The sequence below is a fragment of the Muntiacus reevesi genome, chromosome 4 (assembly GCF_963930625.1).
Source record: "Muntiacus reevesi chromosome 4, mMunRee1.1, whole genome shotgun sequence".
NCBI classification, from domain to species: Eukaryota; Metazoa; Chordata; class Mammalia; order Artiodactyla; family Cervidae; genus Muntiacus; species Muntiacus reevesi.
The window spans coordinates 108,288,645-108,310,371 of record NC_089252.1 but is presented as its reverse complement, the minus strand read 5'-3'; the positions used below and the strand labels follow the sequence as shown (position 1 = coordinate 108,310,371).

Here is a 21,727-nt window from a genome sequence, read left to right as displayed (position 1 = left end):
GCAACTATATTCCAATAAATATTTTTTTAAAAAATAATAAAATCAAATAAAATAATAAGAGAATTCTATTAAAAATGTGCATGTGCCCCTGTATATGCTTCCCGAGGGGAAGCACGGGCAGGGCTTAGGGAGGAGGATCCAGGGTTTGTATCTGAGTGAGAAAGGGTGAATGAAGGAACCAGTGACAAGGCCCCTCAGTGTCTTCCCCGAAGCACTTTAATGCGCACACCACCCCACCGTTGCTGCCTGCTGCAGCGGGGGCAGGGGGAGCAGAGAGGCCAGTGCCACCTGGAGGCTCTCACAGCTTCCACAGCCTGGTATGCCTCGGAGGGCTACGCCCACACACATTCTCATCAGTACGTGAGGGGCGTGAGGATGAAGAGGCGGTCTTCCTCTTTGCGGATCCAGCGCATGAGTTTATGGATAGCACTGACGGCCGACGCCTTGGTCCCCAGGGGGCTGTAGCACATGTAGAGCTCAAAGGCGCCCGTCACCTGGAGGAGGGGGCATAGGGTGGTCATCCGGGTTGTCTAAGGATCTCGCCCAGGACCCCGAGGCAGCCTAGCCCACCCCACGGCCACCTTACCCAGGCCAGGAGGTTCTCGTTGGGGCCGGTGTAGTAGATCGTCTTCAGGGGGCGGGAGGCATTGTGGGCTCGGCTATGCAGGTACTGGTAGAGGCCTAGTAGCCGCTCCTGCTCCTCTTCACTGTCGTACGGGGCCTCAATCTCAGGGCTGGAGATGGGGGAGTGGGTTCGCAAAGGAATGACTCCCACTGGCTTCTCTGGAAATCCAGAAATGCCTATTCCTAGCCAGGGAGACCCCACCATTTGTCCTACCCTCCAGATACCATCCCACCCACAGCCAAGCCACTGTCTCCTCCCTGCTGAAGACCACCCAGGATAGGGGTGGGGTGGGCCCACCGGTGGGCCCACCCAGACTGGAGCCCTCTTTTCCCCTCACCCCCAAGTTCATGGCAGCTTTGGGGAACCTCCCTGTGGAGAAGCCAATCCGAGTTTAGGTGTCCTAAAGAGAGTGACAGGACAGGAGGAAACTGAGTTGGGAATCCTCTGGACCCAAAAGGGGGTAACAGGAGGATAGAAGAGGCCTCATTGGGCCCCAGCCGTTCTGTTGGAGGAAGTGGAGGAGTCCTGCCTACCGGGCTGGACCAAACTCACCCCTAAAGCAGAGTATCTCCAGGGCCAGCGACCCTGGAGACCTCGGTGCAAACTTCCTTCCCTGGATGAATTGGGTATTTCAAGGCCTTCTGGGAAATGAATGAAGTAGAGAGGTCTAGGCTGATGGAGAGTAGGGTGATAGGGGGTGGGGTTCCCTAGGGTCAGAGTCAGACAGACACAGCAAGTCGGCTCATTCCCAGAGGGGTCGTCAGCTTCAGGACTGCATCAGGGCTCAGGCCCAACCTGTGCCCGCTCCCCACGCCCCTGCCTCCCTCCAGCAGCGCCCCCAAGGCCCTCCCTCACCTGGTGAAGAGTCCTGAGCTCTTTGACTTATAGAGGAAGTGGCGCAGGTCAGGGACGCCCACCTGGGCAACGCTGTAGTGGGGCGTGCGCACTGCCTCCCTGAGCGCCAGATGCGCCCCGCGCTTCCGCAGGCGCTCCTGAAAGCGGCGGCGGCAGTCAGAGACGGCAAAGAAGTCCTCGCGGTCGGTGGAGACGAGCAGCAGGCAGAGATCCGTGTCAGGTTCTAGGTAAGAGATGTGTGCATGGAAGAAGCCGGCTGCGTTGAATTTGGGCAGGCACACTGGCGTCCAGGCCTCGCCCTCGCGGAAGGACGAGGAGGAACTTATGAGGTTGAAGAGCAGGTGCAGGTCGATGGGATGCAAGAATTGGTCCTTGCGGCGCACGAGGGCCACAAGCTGGTTGCGCGCCAGCAGGATGGAGAAGACCAGGCTGCGGGCGCGCGCCTGCTGCAGGCTGGCACTCACCACGTCGCGCACCGCCGCCGCCAGGGGCAGGCAGCGCGCCGCTCCCATCAGGAAACTGGGGTCTCGCGCCATGAGCTGCAGCAGGTTGTCCGTGATGCGCTCCGAGCCCGAGAGCAGGCGCCGCAGGTCATAGTTCTGCTTCTGCTGGAAGATGTGGCTCAGCTGCGCGCCTGTCAGCAGGCTTAGGATCTGGTAGTAGATGTAGAGCAACTCCTGAGCCAGTTCTTGCGCCGACTGCCGCGTGCGGGCCACCGCCACCAGCACCAGTGGGCTCCGGCGCACGAACACTACCTTGTAGCCATCTGATGGGGTGGACGGATGGGGGTGGCATCAGCTTCAGCCCCTTTCCCGGGAAAGCCCTCCCGGATTGACCTGGCCCAGTACCCTCAGAGCCCCGCTTTCTCGGCTGGAGCTTGTCACTTTGCTCTGCGCGCGTGCGTGTGTGTGTGTGTTTGTGTGTGTATATGTGTACTGAGTCGCTTCAGTCGTGTCTGACTCTTGCGGCCCCACGGACTGTAGCCAGCCAGGTTCTTCTGTCCATAGGATTTTTCAGGCAAGAATACTGGAGTGGTTTGCCATTTCCTTCTCCAGCGGATCTTCCTAACTCAGGAATCCAACCCAGGTCTACCGCACTGCAGGCAGATTCTTTACTGACTGAGCTACCAGGGAGTCAGCTTCATAAACTGGGACCAGCTAAAACGCAGGAAGCACTTCAGGACAGTGTGTTTACACATTCTTGGGACTTCCCTGGTAGTCCAGTGGTAAGATTCTGCCCTTCCACTGCAGAGGACTTGGGTTCCATCCCTGGTTGGGGAACTAAGGTCCCATATGCCCTACAGTATGCCCAAAAAAGAAATTAATTTTTAATAAATTAAAACAAAAATAGAAAAAAAAGGCATAAAAATTGAAAGAAAAAAAAATTTTTAATTAAAAGAAACCCCTCAAAGAAACAAACAAAACCCACACATTCTTGGGCTAAGTTAAGTGGCAAGAGCTGGGTGGACTCAAGACCTGCGATTTTTTGGTCGCCTCCCCAGGATTCTTGCTCTGAAGGCAAAGTCCATGTGCAAGCCACCTTTGAACCTCACAACAGCTCTATGAGGCAGTCAGAGTTGTTTCCCTGTGTTCCCAGATGAGGACCTGAGGTGGAGGGACTTGGTCACACAGTATATCCCAGCCCTCTAGTCCCTGGGGGTTCAAAACCTGCTGTGAATGAACTGTGTGGCCAGGGAGACCTCCCAGCACCCCCTCCAGGGGGCTCACCTGCATGGATGGAACGGATGGCATTCTTGTCAGCCTCTAGGAAGGACACCAGGGCCACCATGACACCCATGGTGCTGGAAAGTGCCTCCTCGGACCCGTAGCGGGAGTACACAGGCTTCCCCGCCTCGCTCAGCACAAAGACATGCTTCTGGTGCCGTCGCCAGGCCTCGGCAGCCTCTTCCTCATCCCCTTCGCCAGCGCCGTCCCTTGGGGGCTCTGTGGCTGGTCGCCTGGCCTCCCCTGGGGACTCTGGCCAGTCCTCAGAGCTTCCTGGAAGCATCTCCTCCTGCAGGTCTCGGGCGATACCCGTCAGCTGGGTGCTCAACTCACTGAAGTCCTGGCTGATCTGACGCATGTCTGTAGCCAGAGGTGGGGGACCCCCGGCACCCTCCTCGGGGCTCTCCCCAGAAGCTGCCCCATCCTCTGATTCAGTCAGGTCCTCGTAGGAACGGGCATGGACGAACATGGCACCCTCCTGTCCGGCACCTACCAGCCAAAAGCACTGGAGCTTAGAGTGGCATCTGCTGGACCACCGACTTACCAGCATGGCGCCCCGTACAGTACTCTAGCTTGACTGCCTGTCATGATGAGGCAAGCCACTGCTCCCTCCAGCTGTAGTCTGCTACAAGTCATGTGACTTACAGCTCATCGGTCTCCTCCCATCACACTGGGAGTAAGACCCAAACCCCTCCAGGCTGAGGTGGTGGCTGGTATCTGCCTGTCCCTCTCTCATCTCACAGTCCCTCGCCCTCTGCTCTTTGAATACCCTCACCTACCTCAGGGCCTTTGCATCTCCTGTTCCCTCTGCCAGGAAGCCTCTCCCACCTCCTCCCAGGCCAGCTCTCCCATCACACTTCAGCTCTCAGCAAAGATGTTAGCTGTCATCTGACCCCTAGCCCCAAGCACTCCATCATATACCCCCTCCTTGACTTCTCATGGGGCACCTATCAGCTATTGCCCTTCTCCACAACTGCAGTGGAGTTCCCCCTCAAGGGCAGGAACCTGGTTGTTCATCACTGTGCCCAGTATCTCACCCTGTGTGTGGAATACCCCCTGTGTTCAGTGAATCTCTCTCCTTGGGAGATGCCTCCCCAAGCCCATGCAGGGACCCATGGCTCTGAACCCCCGCCAGTGGAATGCTCTCACTAGCCTGCAGCTCCTCCAAGGCAGAGACCAGGTTGATCTTCTTTTACTGAGGTTTTTTTTTTCTGGTACAGAAGAGTTCAAGAGTTAAGTTTTGAGTCCCTATTATGAGTTCAGCACTGTACCAGGCATCAGGGTACCACACAGGTACCCACAGCTCTGTGCTCAAAGAGCTCCCGATCTTGTGGATGAGAGAGATGGGCAACACCTAGACACGTAAATACAATCCCGATAAAACTAGTATGTGCACAGTGTGGTCAGAGCAGGCCTCTCTTGTGAGGAGATCTCACTTAAGGTGAGAGCTGAGGGAGGCAGAGGGAGCCAGGGAGGGATCTTGCAGACCCAGGAAAGAGGAGGAAAGCCCACATGGGCAGTCAGACTGCACAGGGCAAATGGCACAACATGAAGTGGAGAGGAAGGCCAGAGGCGGACTGAGTCTGGATCCCTCTAGTATCCCCAGCTCATGACAAATAGCCAGTGAGGGAGTGAACACATGCATGAATGAGTAGGAGCAAAAGAGTGGCTGGGAATCGAGACTGCCCAGGAGGCTGCTCTGGCTGTGAGCTGGCTGGGGCTGCCCGAGGACCCTGCCTGTACCTGGCTCCATCCCCTGGGCCAGTCCTGGCGTGGGGCTCTCTGCTCTGTCCACATTCTGCCCATCGGAAGGCGCCAACGTGCCATTGGGGCCTTCGCTGCTTCTCTTCCTCTGCATGTCAGCGGCCATCCTTTGGGCTCTCCTGTGGAGCAAACAAAGGCATCATTGAGGGCAAGGTGCTCGTGGCAGGGGTCACTGACACAATTAACTGTGATTGGGTACAGAAAAGTACCCCTCACCAGGACCCAGGTAACTCGGACCTCTAGGGAATGAGTTCTGAGTATGCCCTTCGAAAAAAATGTGCTCTTCTTTTTATGATTATGAAAGGAAGAACACAGGGTATCTATTCACTGTAGAAAACTTGGAAAATAGAAAAAAAAAAAAAGGAATGTCACCACTGCCCCACCATCCAGGATCTCTCACTGTTCACATTTTAATGTATTTCTTTCTAGTCTTAAAAAAAAAATTTTTTTTATTAAAAAAATATTTATTTATTTGTCCATGCCCTGTGCCATGTGAAATCTAGATCCCTGACCGGGGATCGAACCCATGCCCTCTGCATTGGAAGCACAGGGTCCTAACCATTGGACTAAACATTGGGAATTCCCTCTATTCTTTTTTAAAACAATGAATATAAAATGTTAGTTGTTTATTTATTTATCTACAAACTGATAATAGCAGCTACCCCCCCTGAATGCCACAGCAGCATGCTAAGTTCATGTGGACTTTTATCTAATCCTTATCACTCCTCTCTGAGCAGGCACTCTTGTCAGGCTAGCTTTACAGATGAAGGAACTGAGGCTGAGAGAGTGTAAGCACCTCACTCAATGTCGCGACAGGAAAGAAGCGCTGGGGCTGGGAACTGAAACCATTCTGTATCCTGATATTTTCCCTTATACATCCTACCATGAATACTTCTCTATTCAAAACCGATCAGTTTCTTTTGATATTTAAGTGCTAAGAAAGAAGTGAGTCAGAGCAAGCCGGCTTGTCCTCAGGCCTGAGCCTTGTTTTTCCACTCGCGTTTTGTATCTATTGAATCTGGTACCAGGGCTCCCCTTTCCAGTCAAAACCAGCTATGGACATGTGGGTTCTCAGTGCCCATTTGATGGACACCGAGGACAGACACGGCCTGGTCTCTCAGTCCTCCTGCAGCCTCAGGGTCAGGGGGATGTGGCTGAGAGTGGATGTCAGGGTTAACGAAGTTGGGTCGGCTCACTGAGGCTCAGCCTCTGTGGCCCTGAATGACAGGCTGAAGGGTCTTCATTTGGCAGGCAACATACCATCTACAGGAGACAGGTTCCATCTGAGGCATTGACCCTTTAGGGGAGACAGATCTGGCTGGCTGGGCTAGAAGGGCAGCAGAGATCAGCCAGGGACTCACGAGGTAGGCACTGCAGGCAGGCCCGGGGCCTGGGCAGGGTTGGTGTCAGTGTGAGCACACTGCTCTGCCTCTCCTGGGGCAGAGTCCACAGGGAATAACTGAGACTTGTCCCTTTACTAGCTCTGTCACCTTGGGCAAATGACCCCAGCCTGAGTCTGGCATGAAGTAGGTGCTCAAAAGCTTTCATGAAAAGAGTGATTTCAGGGATGCAGCATCACCATCACTAGCATTGGTGTATCTCCAGCTTATCTGTGTCTCAGACCTCTCTCTCTGACCAACCTCTTGACCCAAAGAACTGATTTTCAAGCTCTTCTTCTTGTCATCTTTGTGGTAAGCGACGGGATCCTTTCTTCAAATTAATCTTTTACAGAAATTCAATGTGCAGAACAGATGGACAGGGAGGCAGGGGCCAGAGACTGGCCTGATGGCCACTCCCACACTGCTCCTGGAGCACCACGGACTAAGGGGGGGGGACCACTGGCCAACAGCATCACCCCATAAGAGTGTGCTCTGAGTAACCATCAAAGGAAGTTTATCTGGGAGAACATCTACTTTTGGGGATTTCCTAGGCCCACTCAAGCCTGTCCACCAGCACAATCAAGAGTGATGGTTCCCAGCGAGGGTCAGAGCCCAGAAGACCAAAATGTTGGCCACCTTGTTTAACAAAAGGCCAGAGTAATTAAGAAGCTGCATGGCCTCAACAGAAACCTGGGGAGGCGTCCAGAAAGGTCTCCTTTGAAACTGAGACCAAGAGAAGCAAGCCAAAACAGGCCAAAACAGCCACCGCAACACCAGAGAGCCCGGGGCAGTGGATGGAAAGACAACTAGAGCATGTCCAGGTCTTGAGCAAGAAGACACAGCCTATACCGGGAACCCTGTAGACCATTATTCCACAAGCTAACTTAAAAGCCAGCGTGGGGTCTGCATTGTTGTGTAAAGAGAGTGACTACAGACCGATGAGTCTGTCCAGATGCAGGCGGAGGGGAAGCCAGGGCTTTTGGACCTGGCTCCGTAGATGGAGACCTAGACTGGGATGTGCCTTTTTCTAAGGAGAGGGTCCAGAAGCATTGCTTTAGGTGCACATGCCCCGCATTTCTATGTGTACTCACTTGCCCACTCCCCAAGTCAAAACCTTCACATCATCTCTCTTCTCAAGCTTCCATCATCTTCTCCCATGCTCACTCTCAGCTCTGTCAGTGAGAATCTTCCTTCTAGTTCACTGAGGAAACTGAAGTCACAAAGAGAACTTCCAAGATGCCCACCACCACCTCACCTTACCTGCCAGACTCTGCCTTCCTTCTTGCTGAAGATGAGCTATCCTGGCTTCACTGAGGGCTAACGCCTCCACTCCAGCCCATCTCACCTCCCCAAGCATATGGCTTCAGCAGCTGTCGCCTCCCCCTCAGATCATCAGTGTTCCCTTCTTCCCTATCCATCACCAATAGACTGTATTTCAATTAAAAAAAAAAAGTTAAATGACAAAAAAAAATAATAAGTGGGCAACAGATACAAAGTTATTGATTGCGGACAGAATGTCCAACTTTCATGAAACAGATTACTGATGTTCAGGGGGAACCACCCACAATCAGAATCGGACCACATCTCATCACCTCCACCACTACCACACTGGTTCAAGCCAACACAATCTCTCTGGCAGATGGTTGCCACGATCTTCTAACTAGCCTCCCCACTTCTGTCCTTGCCCTTGGAGAGTCTGTCCTTCTCACAGTCCATAAAGGGATTGGTTTGAAGCAGAAGTCAGGCCATGTAATTTCTTTGCTCACAACTCTTTAACAGTCATACCTGACCCAGTGAGAAAGCCAGCTTCTTCACAGTGGTGCACAAGAATCACTGTCCACACGTGCTTCCCCGGACTACCATCCCCAAGTACTTCTTCGACCTCATCTCCTATTCTTGCCCCTACTCGCTCTGCTTCAACCCAGCTTCACTGACTTCATGGCTTTCCTTAAGTATAATGTAGCTTCCCTGGTGGCTCAGCAGTAAAGAATCTGCCTGCCAATGCAGAAGACGTGGGTTCTATCCCTGGGTTGGGAAGATCGCCTGGAGAAGGAAATGGAAACCCACTCTAGTGTTCTTGCCTAGAAAATCCCATGGACAGAGGAGCCTGGTGGACTATAGTCCATGTGAGTCACAAAGAGTCCGACACAATTTTGTGACTAAACAGCAACAACAAGTATAGTGAAAACGTAATTCCTGAGTATTCTTTCACTTCAGAACTTCGCTCTTGCTGAACTTTCTAGTATATGTGCTGCTGATGCGAGCACTCTTGCTGAACTTTCTGCATGGACCATACCGCGCAACTTTTCTCCCGCCCCCCACCTCACCTATTTCACTACTTGGGCAAATATCTACATGAGTCACTCTGTCACTTCCTTTGGGTTGATACTCAAGAGGTACCTCATCAGAGAGGCTTTCCCAGAATATCCTGGATTCTTATCTCTCTAGCCCTATTTTATTTTTCTACATCGAAGTTCACCCCGTGAGCTATCACAAAATGTCAGCTCCATAGGCAGGAGGATTTTAATTAACACTTGTCAGAAAAATAACTTTGGAAGGGAGAAAGTGAAAGATCCTCAAAAAACACCAGCTCCCATGTAGCCTCAGGAGACTCCAGCCTGTGGGAAGACTTGTACTCAGTGTTCGGGGGGAAAAAATGGCTCTGGAGTCAGAGGGACCAGGATTAACCTGACTTGATTTTATAAGTCTCAGCTTTCTTACCTATGAAATGAGGATGATGATAGCATTGATTCACTGGGTTGTGTGAGGATTAAATGAGATAAGGCATGTAATTCGGTTACTCTGAGACAGAGCAGGCATGTACACACTCAGCTATCTTTAGCATATCATGATTATTTTTAGTTAACATTCTGACCGTGTGCACCTGCACTTATACACAGGTCCAGCGGTCTCTGGAATATAAATTTTTAGTCCTTAGAGATTGCTCATCCAGAGTCAGGCCTTCAGTAAACAGGCCTGGGAAAATGTGCTTCTGACCTCATGAAGTTAGGTGGGCTCTGACCTGAAATGACCCATCTGTGATGCTGGGAGAAAGAGATGCCTTTGGGCCTAGGGCTGGGATTTCCTCCAGGCTTACTGGTTCTCCACCCTCAAGTAGTGGGACAGACCACTGATTCTCTGCTGCTCCCAGAAATCTCTCCCAAGTTGAACTCCTTTCTACCACATGCTCCTGCTCTGTAGCCTTGCACCTCTGACTCAAAGACTCAAACAAGCGCCACAGCACGCATCCAATGTACTGAGGCCCCACTTCCCACTGACCCCACTAGACTTCAGGTAACTGGGCTGAGTACCAGCATAGCTGAGTACTACTCAACATGGTACCTGAATGGAGTGATGGCAGGGTCAGCTGGCTGGGGCTAGTGTACACCTCATTCCTAACAGTTCCCCAACCACTTGAGATCATGCAGTACCTCAAGATCTCTAAGGCCAATCTGGGGATCCAGTCAAAAGCCCTGAAGAAACAAACAGTTCTCTGGACATTTAACACAGGAAAAAACTAAGCAGAGAGGGTGGATGACTCACAGCAAACCCACCCCAAACCCTGTTGGAGCCATAACCTGTGTGGCAGAAGCTCCTGGGTGGCTGAAGCAGTTAAATAAGAGAGGTCTCTTGGAACTAGTCCCAGAGTCTCCCATGGGGCCCCTTCTCTGGCGGCCTCTCCAGAAGCCCCCAGGACTTGCCATTTTCCCCAGAAGCGCTCTGCTGTGCCTTTGAGCAATGTCACCAAACAAGTTAGCTCAATGAGTCCTTCTGGTATGCCTCCCTCCTCTAGCTGCCTGGTCTGGAGAGTGGGAGGGCCTGGCAAGAACCCTTCCCTATTGGCTCCCTAGCACTCTTGCCCCCTCTTCCTGCTTAGATAGTGCCCTAATCTGCCTTGATGCTTGGGAAGTGGGCTGTCTGGGACGATGGTGCTAGGGTGCTTGGATGTGTGGCAGACAGGGTCCAGGTCAGGTTCTGCTGTAGCTGCTTCAGCAGGAAGTCTACTCCATGGTGAGCGTATAGCCTGGCACTTGCCACTGCTGGTGGCCACTCCCCTCTCTGACAAAGGCTGCTCACCCTCCCGCAGCAAACTCAAGTCCAGAAAGGGGTGGCTCACCAGCTACAAGAGGCAGTGTGGTTATCTGAGCCAGGGCACCCGTGAGAGCAAAGTCCCAAGCCGCAAGACACCTTCAGGAGCTGCCTGCTCACCCCACAGTCAACCTCTGCCAATCTCTGAGTACTCTGCCCAGCCGAATCTGTGTGCGTTAAGTGTGGGCGGGTACTCCTTGGCCACTGCCCACTATAGGACTTTGCCCTTCCAGCCAAAGGAAGAGCTCCAGGCCTCGCTTTGGTATTCCCCAGCTGGGACCGGCTAAGGGACCCTAGAGAGACCCAGTCCTCCTACCGCAAATAGCAACGCAGACGGTAGGGGCCCCGTCTTCAAGCCCCTCCCTCCAAAGATGACAGCTCTCCAGTCTCTCGGCGCCCCCAGGCCACGTGGGTTGGCAGTCGGACTCACCTGTTTCTCGGGGAAGGGGGTAGGGGAACACACAGATTGCCGGTCACTGCCCTCTGCCGGACCCCCGGGAGGGCACGGGTATCCGGCCGGGCCCGGACTGATGGCTCAGGTTCGCAGGACCACGGCCCCCTGCGGACGCAGACATGGCCACGGCGCAGGCCACCACTCCCTCCCACCGCCCCTTGCCGATTGCCGGTTCAGGAAGACAGCACTCGCCGGCCTCTCGCGGCGGAGGCCCGGCTCCAGTCGCTGGGCCTGGCCCTGCCCGCCCCTGGCGTGCATTATGGGAAATGTAGTCCGCAGTGCACGGCTGCCGCGGGGCGGGGAGGGTCACGGGTCTGGGCAGAGGCCGGGGCGGGGCCTGACCCAGGCCAGGGGTGGCCGCACCCCGCTCCGTCTTCTGCAGGGTCCCAGCCAACCCCAGGCACCTCCGCCAACCCCAGGCACCTCCCCAAACCCAAAGCCCGGGGTGGACCGCGGGCCCAAACTCCCCAACCCCTGTGCCTGAGCCAACAAGAGGTTTACTTCGAGGAAAAGAGACTTTCCTCCTTAGCGTAGTTTCCTCCACTAATTGTGGAAGGACAGTGCAAGTTTTGGGGCTGGATAAATATCATAAGTGAGCCCGGCCACACTGGCTGTAAAGGATGTATAGGCGCACGGTTTGATGCTAAAAGGACATCTTTTCAATCACATTTTAATATATGAGTCTCTAGAATGGTAGTTCTCAATTCTGTACACAGAATGACCCGGAGAACTTAAAACACACAAATGCCTGGAACTTTTGATTTAATTGGATTGGGATGGACTCACACATCCATATCTTTTTAAAAAACTTCCTGGGTGATTTGCCAGGGCAAGGAAACTCTCCTACGAACATTTGTAATTTCCCAGATGCAAAGTGATTAAAAAAACAAAAAAGGACAACATAAAGATTTCCTAACAATTTTATTTTTGGAGAGTACGTTAAAGAAATCAAATTACGGATTAACAGTGATACTACGCATGTGTCTCTGAAGCAATTAAATTACTTAATAGCCTCATGGTTAATTCACCCAACAGTTTAGGGATGAAGGAAAAAGTCCAAAGTCACTCCTCTGATTATCCCTGTTGCTCCAAGTACCCTAATGCACGTGTCCTGTCTCCATCTCAGTCCTACACTGGAACTAGGGGAGCCCTGCCCCCGGGCTTTTCTCACAGTCTTAGACAGCTGCCACTTTGAGCCCACATCCAAAACTGGACTGTGACAGACACTGTGACAAAGCTGTGGCCTTTTACGAGAGATGACTTTGCTCAGGACTATTAAACCCACGCACACAGTTTAAGGGAAGCATTCTCCCCCCTTTCAGTTAAGAATATGTGAGAAAATGCCCAATTCCTTAACTATCTGTTCCCCTGGAAAGGAAAGAAGAGGCGTCTTTCCAAGTCTTCACAGGTCACTCAGTAATTTTTCTCCTCATTGGCTTAGGAGGACAGGCTTTCTCCCTTAAAGTAGACATCACTGATATAGTTTTACTCTCATTAATCCTGCCATATTACAAGAGTATAAGCCAAGAAGATCTCATAATCTCTGATTTGAACAGAAATATGCTGACTACATTCCATTAACCAGAAGTTGCAGCCCATAGAATTGATCCCCAAAGAAGACAAATTTAAAGATTTCTAACATACCCAACCAACCACAACCGTTTCTATGTGATCTCAGGGTTTCTTTGAGTCTCACTCTTGCTTTCAAGCACATCAGCTCTATCAGATAGAACCACTGTCACTTGGAAGTACTGTATCTCCTTAGCCAAGCAAGTGACCATATACCCCATGAGCGCTTAACACTTGAGCGTACGTCACTCAATGGACTTCCCTAGATTGGCTAAGCTCCCAATTTGGGGGGCCCAGGTTCAATCCCTGGTTAGATACCACATGCTGAAACTAAAGATCCTGCATACTGCAACAAAGATCAAAGATCCATGTGCCACGACTAAGAACTGGCACAGTCAAATAAAATAAACAAATATTAAAAATATAATTCTCTTAAAAAAAAAGCCTCTGTTGTAATCTACCTATTGACCTATATTTGACTATTGGGACAATCCTTCCTAAATGTCACTTTTGCTGATAGAATTACAAAGAAATAAATCTAGGTCTTTGGGGATAATAGCACTTGTTAATTCTGTGATGGCTCTGTGGCACTGTATGACACTGCTTTAAGCCTTGGGCTTGGCCACAAACACCAGGCTACCCTGCACCTCCAGGTCAGGGGCTCCTCAAAATCTCAGTTTTCTGTTTTGTCCAGGCCTGTGATTTGCATGGACCCAGTGTGTCATCTCTACAGCAGCAGTAATGAGGACTAGTTGTAAGTAACTAAGTGTTACTCGCTCAGTTATGTCTGACTCTTTGCGACGCTATGGACCACAGCCCACCAGGCTCCTCTGTCCATGGAATTCACCAGGCAAGAATACTGGAGTGGGTTGCTATTCCTCTCTCCAGGGGATCTTCACGACCCAGGGATCAAACCTGGCTCTCCCACATTGCAGGCAGATTCTTAACCATCTGAGTCACCAGGAGGAAGCACAAAGGTAAAAGACCTCTGTTCTTCCACAGATTCCTTTTTTTTCTTTTTTTCATAACTGGAATGGACATTTCAGAACCTGAGGTGCTGTGAAGAGGTTGCAGCTGAAGTGAAAAGGCCCGATTGTATCCAGAGGCTGAGATCTGTTCCAGCCCTGTTGCTGTCTTGCTGGTGTGACTCAGGGCAAATTCTTCAATGACTCTTGCAGCATCTTCAGCAGTTTCCCCCTCCTACAAACACAAGATTATATAATACGAAGTATTCTGAACTAATAATAAGAATAGCAGTCCTTTCCTGGAAATTTCAAAGAGGTTTTCCTTCCTGCCTTTATTGCTTTTGCAGTTCCTGGTAAAGCAACTGCCTCTCCTAATCTGCTGGAAAATTTCATCTGTGGTCCTTGTATCATCTATATCTCTCCTGGTTCCTGTCTCTCATTTTAACAGTTGATCAAGTCTCTACTTTCAGTGTTGAAGAGTCATGGCCCCAAGTGTGATCAAGGCAGCAATGGACCACAGGCAGCAGAGCGGCCTTCCTCTTTGCTGGGTTCATCTGTGTGAGAATTTTAGGGGCTGAAAGTGAGCCAACCCACCTCTGCAACTGGATGTTGTACTCCCCATTCTGGATGAGGGAGTTCTGGATCAGCTCTTCTAAACAGTTCCCACTTTTTGGTCTTAGGTAGTATTAACAGCCTTACAAGTACTATGGGCCAGTGTACGTTAAAAAAAAAAAATCCAGATGCTTCCTCTGAAAACCCTCCATTATCACCCTAAGGAAAAGGGGAAAGTTGTCAAGAGCATGAGCCCTGGAGTAGAACTGACCTGAGTTGGAATCCCCCCACCTTCTACTTTCCAGCTGCAGCAAGTTAATCTTTCTGGGCTTTGGTTTCCATAACTACAAAAGGGGATATCATATGGTTACTCTGACGATTACATGAGATAATGAAGGGTCAGCACAAGGCCAGGAGCAAAGTTGTGATGAAGGGTTGCAATTATTATTGCCCAAGGAGAGTGGGCATAGGCAAAAATAATTAGTTCCTTCATATGTTTACCTCTTGGAAGGACAAAGTACTATCTGATAAAGGAGAGATCCACCAATAATGGCCCAGTTTGGGAAGCAAAGTACCCATAGTTCTGTGTAGGTGTTCTTCCTCTTCCCTGAAACCTGTTAGCGCTGGTGTGCCCCAGGACTCAGGGCTGAACTCTGCTCTCCAGTCTGTAACTCACTCCTTCATTTGCAAAACCATCTCATCCAGGTCCAAGGCTTTAGGTACCAGCAGCAGTGATGTTTATACCTCTCAGATTTGCATCTCTAACCCTGACCTTTACTTTGAACTCTAGGCAAATGTAGCCACTTGCCAACTCCACAGCTTGTCTCAGTTCAGTTCAGTTCAGTCGCTCAGTCGTGTCCGACTCTTTGCGACCCCATGAATTGCAGCACACCAGGCCTCCCTGTCTATGACCAACTCCCGTAGTTTACTCAAACTCATGTTCATCAAGTTGGTGATGCCATTCAACCATCTCATCCTCTGTAGTCCCCTTCTCCTCCTGCCCCCAATCCCTCCCATCATCAGGGTCTACTAGGCATCAAAAACAACCTACCAAAAACTGAGTTGCTCCTCTTCCTGCTAAAATTGCTCTTCCCATATTCTTCCATCTTTCCAGGCAGTCTCCTAACCAGCTGGCCTGCTTCTGCCCTTTTCACCTTCAGCCTATTCTCCACACAGAAGCCAGAGGGATCCTATTTACCTGGAAATCATGATATTATTCTGTTTGGAGCCCCCCAACAGCTTTCCATCTCCCTCCTTACGGAAACCAACTCCTTTGAGCAGAGACCGTATATTTTGTTTAGTTTGTCACCTGTCTTCGATAGCCATTCCCACTCCCATCATCACCAGAGCAGCAAAGTTTATCAGCCTTGTTCAAGCTCCTGTAACGCCAGCACCGGATCCAGTGCCTGGCACACAGCAGGTGCTTCATGAAGTTCTTGAATGAATGACTTCCAGACAAGATGCCTGAAAAGTGGAAAAGTAACTTTAAGGACTGCCTAACCCAACAATCTCTTTTTTCTACAGATAAGGATTACTTTATTTTAGAATAATTTATAGGCTTTCCTTGCAGCAGACTTCTTTGATTCCATGAAGTTGAATTCAGGCTCTATAATCAGGTTACCTTCCCTGAGGGGCCACTATCTGAGGATACTGGGTAGTTGGAATCAGCAAGCATTTCAACAATGTACAATCCACTTGGAAGCTTGGAGCTGGCCATTTGAAGAACATTAGCTGTGAGAAGATTCTGGACGTGAGCTGCACATTGAAAGCTGTGCTGCCCCATTTCCCACTAGATTGCTGATCTGCAGATATCTTCCAGTTCCTCTGTGACCTTGCTCAAGTCACTCTTGGCCAGATTTATGGCCCGTGAGCTAGCAAGGCCTCGTGGAAACTGAGTGGAATTTCCTTTATAGGTAGGGCTACTAAACCTTTAAGACAGATGATACCCACCAGTGTATCTGTGAATAGCACTGAAGATTAAATCAGATAATGAAGGGTCAGCACAAAGCCAGGAGCAGAGTTGTGATGAAGGGTTGCAATTATTATTGCCCAAAGAGAGTGGGCATAAGGCAAAATAATTAGTTCCTTCATATGTTTACGTCTTTGAAGGACAAAGTACTACTACCCACCAGTGATATTCTTGAGCTGGGAATGCCTAATTTGAAAACCCATCAGAAGGAAAAGAGGACGAGAGAGTGATTACTGCTCCTCTATCCTGTGGGAGGGTCGGGAGCCAGGCTCTTGTGTGGGCCACGAACTCCTGCCCCGGAAGGCTTAGGGCGGAAAAGGCTCCCTTCCATTTCCTTCACATTAACGGAGAATAGGTCCTTTTTAAGCTAGGCAGGCCAGGGTCCTGTCCGCACTCTGGCGGGGAGCAAATCTCGAGAAAGCCAAGCCACCCACAGACTGCACGCTTTGCTCACACTCGAAAGAGCGAAAGAAGACGAGCGGCGGTGGGCTAAGGGCCAAACCACAACCCCCAGCAGGCCCAGCGGACGGGGGCCGGGAAGCGCGCCCTCCCATTGGACGTGGGCAATAGCGTGCCCCCCCACTCCCCGCCCCCGCAGGCAAGCACACACCCCCGCCCCGCCCCCGGCCCCCGCGCAGGGTATGCCGGGAGTGGAGTCGGCGCAATCCGCCGCTGTATACTCTATCTCCCGGCGGGCCGAGCGCTAAAGGCGGCGGCGCCTTTGTGGAGGCAGCGGCCCGGCGCGGAGGAAGTTCCGGTCTCCGCGACGCTGGGTCTGTGGCGGTGGCTGAGGATTAGGAGGAGCGGGCCGCGGAGGCCGCGCTGCCTCGGTAAGGGCTTGGGGTGGTAGAGAGGGCGTGAGGGAGCCAGCGGGGAAGTGGCCGGCCTGCCAGGCCTCTCTGAACGTCGCGGGCCCGCGCGGCCTGGAAGCTGCGGCTTCGGTGTCGCGGGGCGGCCGCGGCCTCGCTCAGGAAGAAGAGAGCCAAGTGGTGGTGTGGTGAGGGAGGCGCCGCCCACGGGAGGAACGCCCCAGAACGGTCGCGGGCCCGGGGCGGGGCTCGGCCTGGCGGTGGAATTACCGGTCCCGTCTCGGGGCGGCCGGCTTCGGGGGTCCGTGGCTGGCGCGTGGTTGCGGTTGGGTGCTCTTGGTCCGAGGGGCTGCAGGCAGGCGGCCCTTTCTTCCTCCTTTTTTTCCCCCTGCATTTGCAGGAATCTGATCCAGTTGTGAGGCATCGCTCGAGAGGGAGTTTTTCTTGTGCTTAGCACGTAGCTTCGCCCTCAGACTTGGACAGACCGGAGTGGGCTCGGCCGGACAACAGGGCGCGAGAGCTCGGAGCCCAGCGCGCCGGGCTGTAGAACCTGGATCCCGGGGAGTGGTCTGGTGGGTCCTGTGCCAGTTGGGCGAATGTGGGAGGACAGGGTTATTTCCTCGTATTATGCGCTCTTTAGATTCCTTTTAGTGGTGTATCAATAAGTGTTTTTCTCTTAACTTTAGAATTGATCTTGTGCTACTGGGCTTAACTCTGGGCGTGCTTTTTTTTTTTTTTTTTTTTAATAAAGGAAAGGGTCTTGTTTTGTAGGGTGCATAAACTGTAAGGGTAATTGTAATTTTTGCGCATTCTAGGTTTGCTTGTGAACGTCAGAGTTGCGGGACCTAGGTGGAGTTTAGTAGACACTGATGCGCCCAGTCACCTGGTTCATTTTTCTGAACTCTGGATTGTGCCCTCGGTTTGTTAACTTCAACTTCCGGTTGTGTAGTCCGCCGCTGTGAATGGTTTAATAATGTCAACATCAGCAGACTTGTGAGGACTATAGGGAGAGCTTTCAAGAACTGATAAGTGAGGGCAGGACAAGCAGTGTCTAATGGTATGTTACCATTTTAGTGACGCACACAAAAACTGCACCTGAACCTTGCCTGGTTAACTAGTATCTAACCAGGTACCTAGCCCATAGAATAGGCTGTTTAGGATAGTCTGTTTTTGGACATCTGTCGCCTTCTTCTTCATTGAATTCTGTTACCAAGAATTGGGTTTACTTTTGTTGCCTTTGGGAGCCTAGTTTTTTTGTAGCCCTACATTGGAGAATTGTCAATGGAGAGGTTACAAAGTGAATGCTCCTGTCTTATTGAAGATACACGGGCAAGGTTATACTCTTCTGCCAGTGTTTAAATACATAAAATAATGTGTTAATAATCTAACTCAAAGTTGTATTAAGATTAAAAAACTGTTGGAAAATTCTGAAATTTTAAAGATCATAAATCATGGAGTCATCTTGCTTAGAATAGACTTTTCTGCTAGACTTTCACAGTTGTTGTTCATTTCATTCACTTAGTTAAGGGAGCATCTATTGGGTACCTTTTATAACCTTCCTATCAGTGATAGGAACTGTAGGAGCTCTAGAAATTGATAGGGTTTGAACTGTTGACTCCTCCACTAACTGAGCAACATTGGGCAAATTGCCTAACTTCAGTTTCATCATGTGTGAAATGAGGTTAAGAAATGCAACCACTTTGAAGGTTGTTGTGAGGTTTACGTAATCCTTCTAGGACAGTGCCTGGTGTGAGGAAAATGTTCACTAAGTGTTAGCCGCCACTGTTACCTTCTAAAAAAATTTTTGTCACTTCCCTGGCAGTTCAGTGGTTAGGACTCTATGCTTCCAGTGCAGGGGGTGCAGGTTCCATCCCTGGTCTGGGAACTAAGAGCCCACATGCCATGTGGTGCAGCCAAAATATTAAAAAGAAAAAAAAATTTTGTTGAGATAAAATTCACACACCATACATTTCACCCATTTAAGGTGTCTAATTTGATTTTTTTCATATATTACGGTACTTTTTTTTTTTTTTACAAAGTTGTGATAAATATATTTTGTTGCATATATTGTAACGAAATTTGCCATTTAAGCCATTTCTATATGTAGAATTCACATAAAATTCAGTGCATGAATTACATTCACAATGTAATGAAACCATCACCACATCTATTTCTAAAACTTTTTCATCACCTTAAACAGAAACTCTAACCATTAAGCAGGTAACTCCCTGGCCCCTTCCCTCTAGTCCCTGGTAACCTCTAATCTGTATTCTGTCTCTCTGAATTTGCCTGTTCTGGGTGTCCTATGTAAGTGGAATCATAAAATAATTATCCTTTTATGTCTGACTTTTTTCAGGTAAAATAATGTTTTTAAGGTTCATTCATGTCATAGTGTGTATCCAAACTTCATTCCTTTTTAATTAAAAAAATTGAGATGTAATTGACATCTGCATTCTCTTTTAAGGCTGAACAACACTTAATTGATATGTATAGGCTACATTTTACTTACCTGTTCACTTGCTGGACAGTTGCGTTTCCACCTTTGGCGATTGTAAATAATGCTGCTGTGAACATGGGTACACAAATATCTCTTCATGCCCCTGCTTTCAGTATCTTTGCGTATATGCCCAGAATTGGGTCATATACTAATTATGTTTATAGCTTTTTGAGGACCCACCATACTGTATTCCACAGCAGTTGCATCATTTTATGTTCCCACCAGTAATACGCAAGGGGTTCGATGTCTCCACATCCCAACGCTTGTTACTTTCTGAGTTTTTTTGGGCAGTAACCACCTGAATGGGTGTGAAGTAGTCCCTTCATCTCTTCCTTCTGCCTCCCTTTTTCTTAACCGTTTTGACCATTTTAAAATGTACATGTCAGTGCTATTAAGTACCTTCACATTGTTGTGCTACCATCATTACCATCCAGCTTCAGAATGTTTTCATCTTCTCAGATTGAACCTCTGTGCCCATTAAACAATAGCTTCCCATTCTCCCCGCCCCTTCCCCTGGCAGCCACCATCCTACTCTCTGAATTTGCCTGTCCTAAGTACCCCATATACACAGAACCGTAAATTATACAATATTTGTCTTTTCATAACTGGCTTATTTTATTTAGTAGAATATCTCCCAAGGTATCATCCATGTTATAATATCTATCGGAATTTCATTCCTTTCTGTGGCTGAATAGTATTTCATTGTATGTATATATTACATTATCTTTTCATCTGTTGATAGGCACTGGATTGTTTCCACCTTCCACCTTTTAGCTGTTTTAAACAATGCAGCAGTGAACATGGAGGGATGCACATATCTACTTGAGTCTCTGCTCTCATTTCTTTTGGGTTTATACCCAAAAGAATTGGAATTGTTGGATTGTGTGATTGTTCTGAATTTTTGAGGAACTGCCGTATGTTTTACACAGTGGCTGCATACATTGTATGTGCCTAACAGCAATGCACAGGGTTCACATTTCTTCACATCCTCACTAGCTTCTGTTAGATTTGTTTGGTTTTGTTTTTATAGCCATCTTAATGGGTATAAAGTGGTTATCTTGTAATTTTGATTTACATTTCTCTTTATTTGTGTGTCTTTGAAGAAATGTCTGTTCAAGTCCTTCGCTCATTTTTGAATCAGGTTGTCTTTCATTGTTGAGTTTTAGTTTTCTGTATATTCTGGATATTAATCCCTTATCAGATATGTGGTTTGCAAATATTTCCCCCATTCATGAGTTGCCTTTTTATTCTCTTGCTGGTGTGCTTTGAAACACAGACATTTTAAATTTTGATGAATACCAGCTTGTGTATTTTTTTTGTTGACTCTGCTTTTGATGTCATATCCAAGAGATCACTGCCAAATCCAATGCCTGAAGCTTCTGGTTTGTTTTCTTCTGAGTTTTAGAGTTTTAAATTTTAGGTTTAAGTCTTTAAACCCTTTTTGGGATAGCTTTTGTGTATGGTGGTGGGCAAGGGTCGCACTTCATTCGTTTGCATGTGGATTTCCAGTTTCCCTATGACTAGTTGTTGAAAAGACTGTCTTTTCTCCTTTGAATGGTCTTGGCACCCTTGTTGAAAATAACTTGACCATGTATGTGAGAGTTTATTTCTGAGATCTCTAGTCCATTGTTCTGTTTGTCCTTATACCAATACCACACTGTTTTGATTACTGTAAATTTGTAGTAAGTTTGAAATTGAGAAGTGAGGGTCCTCCAGTTAGGTTCTTTTTCAAGGCTATTCAGAGACCTATGAAATTTCATACGAATTTTAGGATGGGCTTTGGAATCAGATGGTCTTGAGTTTGCATATTGGCTTTTCCTCATATTAGTTATATTGTTTGGGGACAGGCCTCTCAAACTATTTGAGTCTCATTTTCAGAGTCTGTGAAGTGGAGATTGTAACAAAATTTACCCCATGGAGGACCTGTGATGATGAAATGAGAGAACCCATGTATAATGCGTAACTGTGGCAGAGTCAGTACTCAACTATTCTTGCCTTTATTATTGTTTCAGAGAGTACAGGTAGGCATACTCAGAAAGGTCCTTTCCAGCTGAATGTGATTGTGATTTTAAATACCTAAGCATAGTAGCAGTAATAATAAATACTGTATTAATAGTATCTATTATTATATATTATTATACTAAATATTAGTACATTGTTGCTTTAAAATTTTTCAAAAAAATTTTTGGAAGCATGACTTATATATCATAAAATTCACTGACTGTAACTGTTCAGTTTGATGTAGTCATCACCACAATTCAGCTTCAGCTTTAGAATGTTTCGAACACCTCAAAACATTCCCTAGTTTCTGTTTGTTGTTAATCTCCACTTCCCACTCTTAACTGCAAGTCCTAGCATCCACTAATCTGCTTTCTGCCTCTGTAGTTTTATGTTTTTATGTAATTTCATACAATTGGGATATCTGACTTCTTTCACTTATAATTTTTTTGAGGTTCTTCCATGTTGCATGGATGGA

The 21,727-nt window shown here is 48.9% G+C and overlaps 2 protein-coding genes and 1 long non-coding RNA gene across 6 annotated transcripts in view; 1 reads left to right on the top strand and 2 right to left on the bottom strand.

The window, feature by feature from the left end:
• Positions 1-49: 49 nt before the first annotated feature.
• MON1A (MON1 homolog A, secretory trafficking associated) lies at positions 50-11,127 on the bottom strand. Of its 3 annotated transcripts, XM_065933660.1 has the most exons (7): positions 10,867-11,127; positions 7,439-7,557; positions 4,948-5,087; positions 3,208-3,693; positions 1,481-2,246; positions 587-734; positions 51-494 (listed from the first exon to the last, which is right to left on the bottom strand). In XM_065933660.1, exons 3-7 carry the CDS (start codon positions 5,072-5,074, stop codon positions 354-356), a joined length of 1,668 nt encoding a protein of 555 aa, XP_065789732.1. In that variant the 5' UTR covers positions 5,075-5,087; positions 7,439-7,557; positions 10,867-11,127; the 3' UTR covers positions 51-353. The 3 variants fall into 3 exon arrangements, with proteins under 3 accessions (XP_065789733.1, XP_065789732.1, XP_065789731.1); XM_065933661.1 differs by lacking the exon at positions 10,867-11,127 and having other exon boundaries at positions 50-494; positions 7,439-7,490; XM_065933659.1 differs by lacking the exon at positions 7,439-7,557 and having other exon boundaries at positions 54-494.
• Positions 11,128-11,839: 712 nt separating this feature from the next.
• On the bottom strand, positions 11,840-16,451 carry LOC136167820 (uncharacterized). The gene is made up of 3 exons (XR_010663114.1): positions 15,286-16,451; positions 15,028-15,174; positions 11,840-13,659 (listed from the first exon to the last, which is right to left on the bottom strand). It is a non-coding gene; the product is annotated as an uncharacterized lncRNA (long non-coding RNA).
• Positions 16,452-16,629: 178 nt separating this feature from the next.
• The window catches only part of RBM6 (RNA binding motif protein 6), an 83,965-nt gene continuing 78,867 nt past the window's right edge, over positions 16,630-21,727 (top strand). The window contains exons 1-2 of one of the 2 annotated variants that reach the window (XM_065933654.1): positions 16,656-16,775; positions 17,155-17,326. The gene's annotated coding sequence lies outside the window, so the exon portion shown is untranslated. Of the gene's footprint in view, positions 16,776-17,154; positions 17,327-21,727 lie in introns of both variants that reach the window. The other variant, XM_065933653.1, reaches the window with a different exon arrangement.

What these genes read in the sequence shown, in the direction of transcription:
- MON1A (XM_065933660.1), bottom strand. Translation starts at nt 5,074, where the DNA reads ATGGCCGCTGACATGCAGAGGAAGAGAAGCAGCGAAGGCCCCAATGGC. An exon ending in CATCCGTTCCATCCATGCAG is followed by an intron (nt 2,247 to 3,207) that starts GTGAGCCCCCTG and finishes CCACCCCATCAG; the next exon opens with ATGGCTACAAGGTAGTGTTC. An exon ending in ACGAGAACCTCCTGGCCTGG is followed by an intron (nt 495 to 586) that starts GTAAGGTGGCCG and finishes CCCCTCCTCCAG; the next exon opens with GTGACGGGCGCCTTTGAGCT.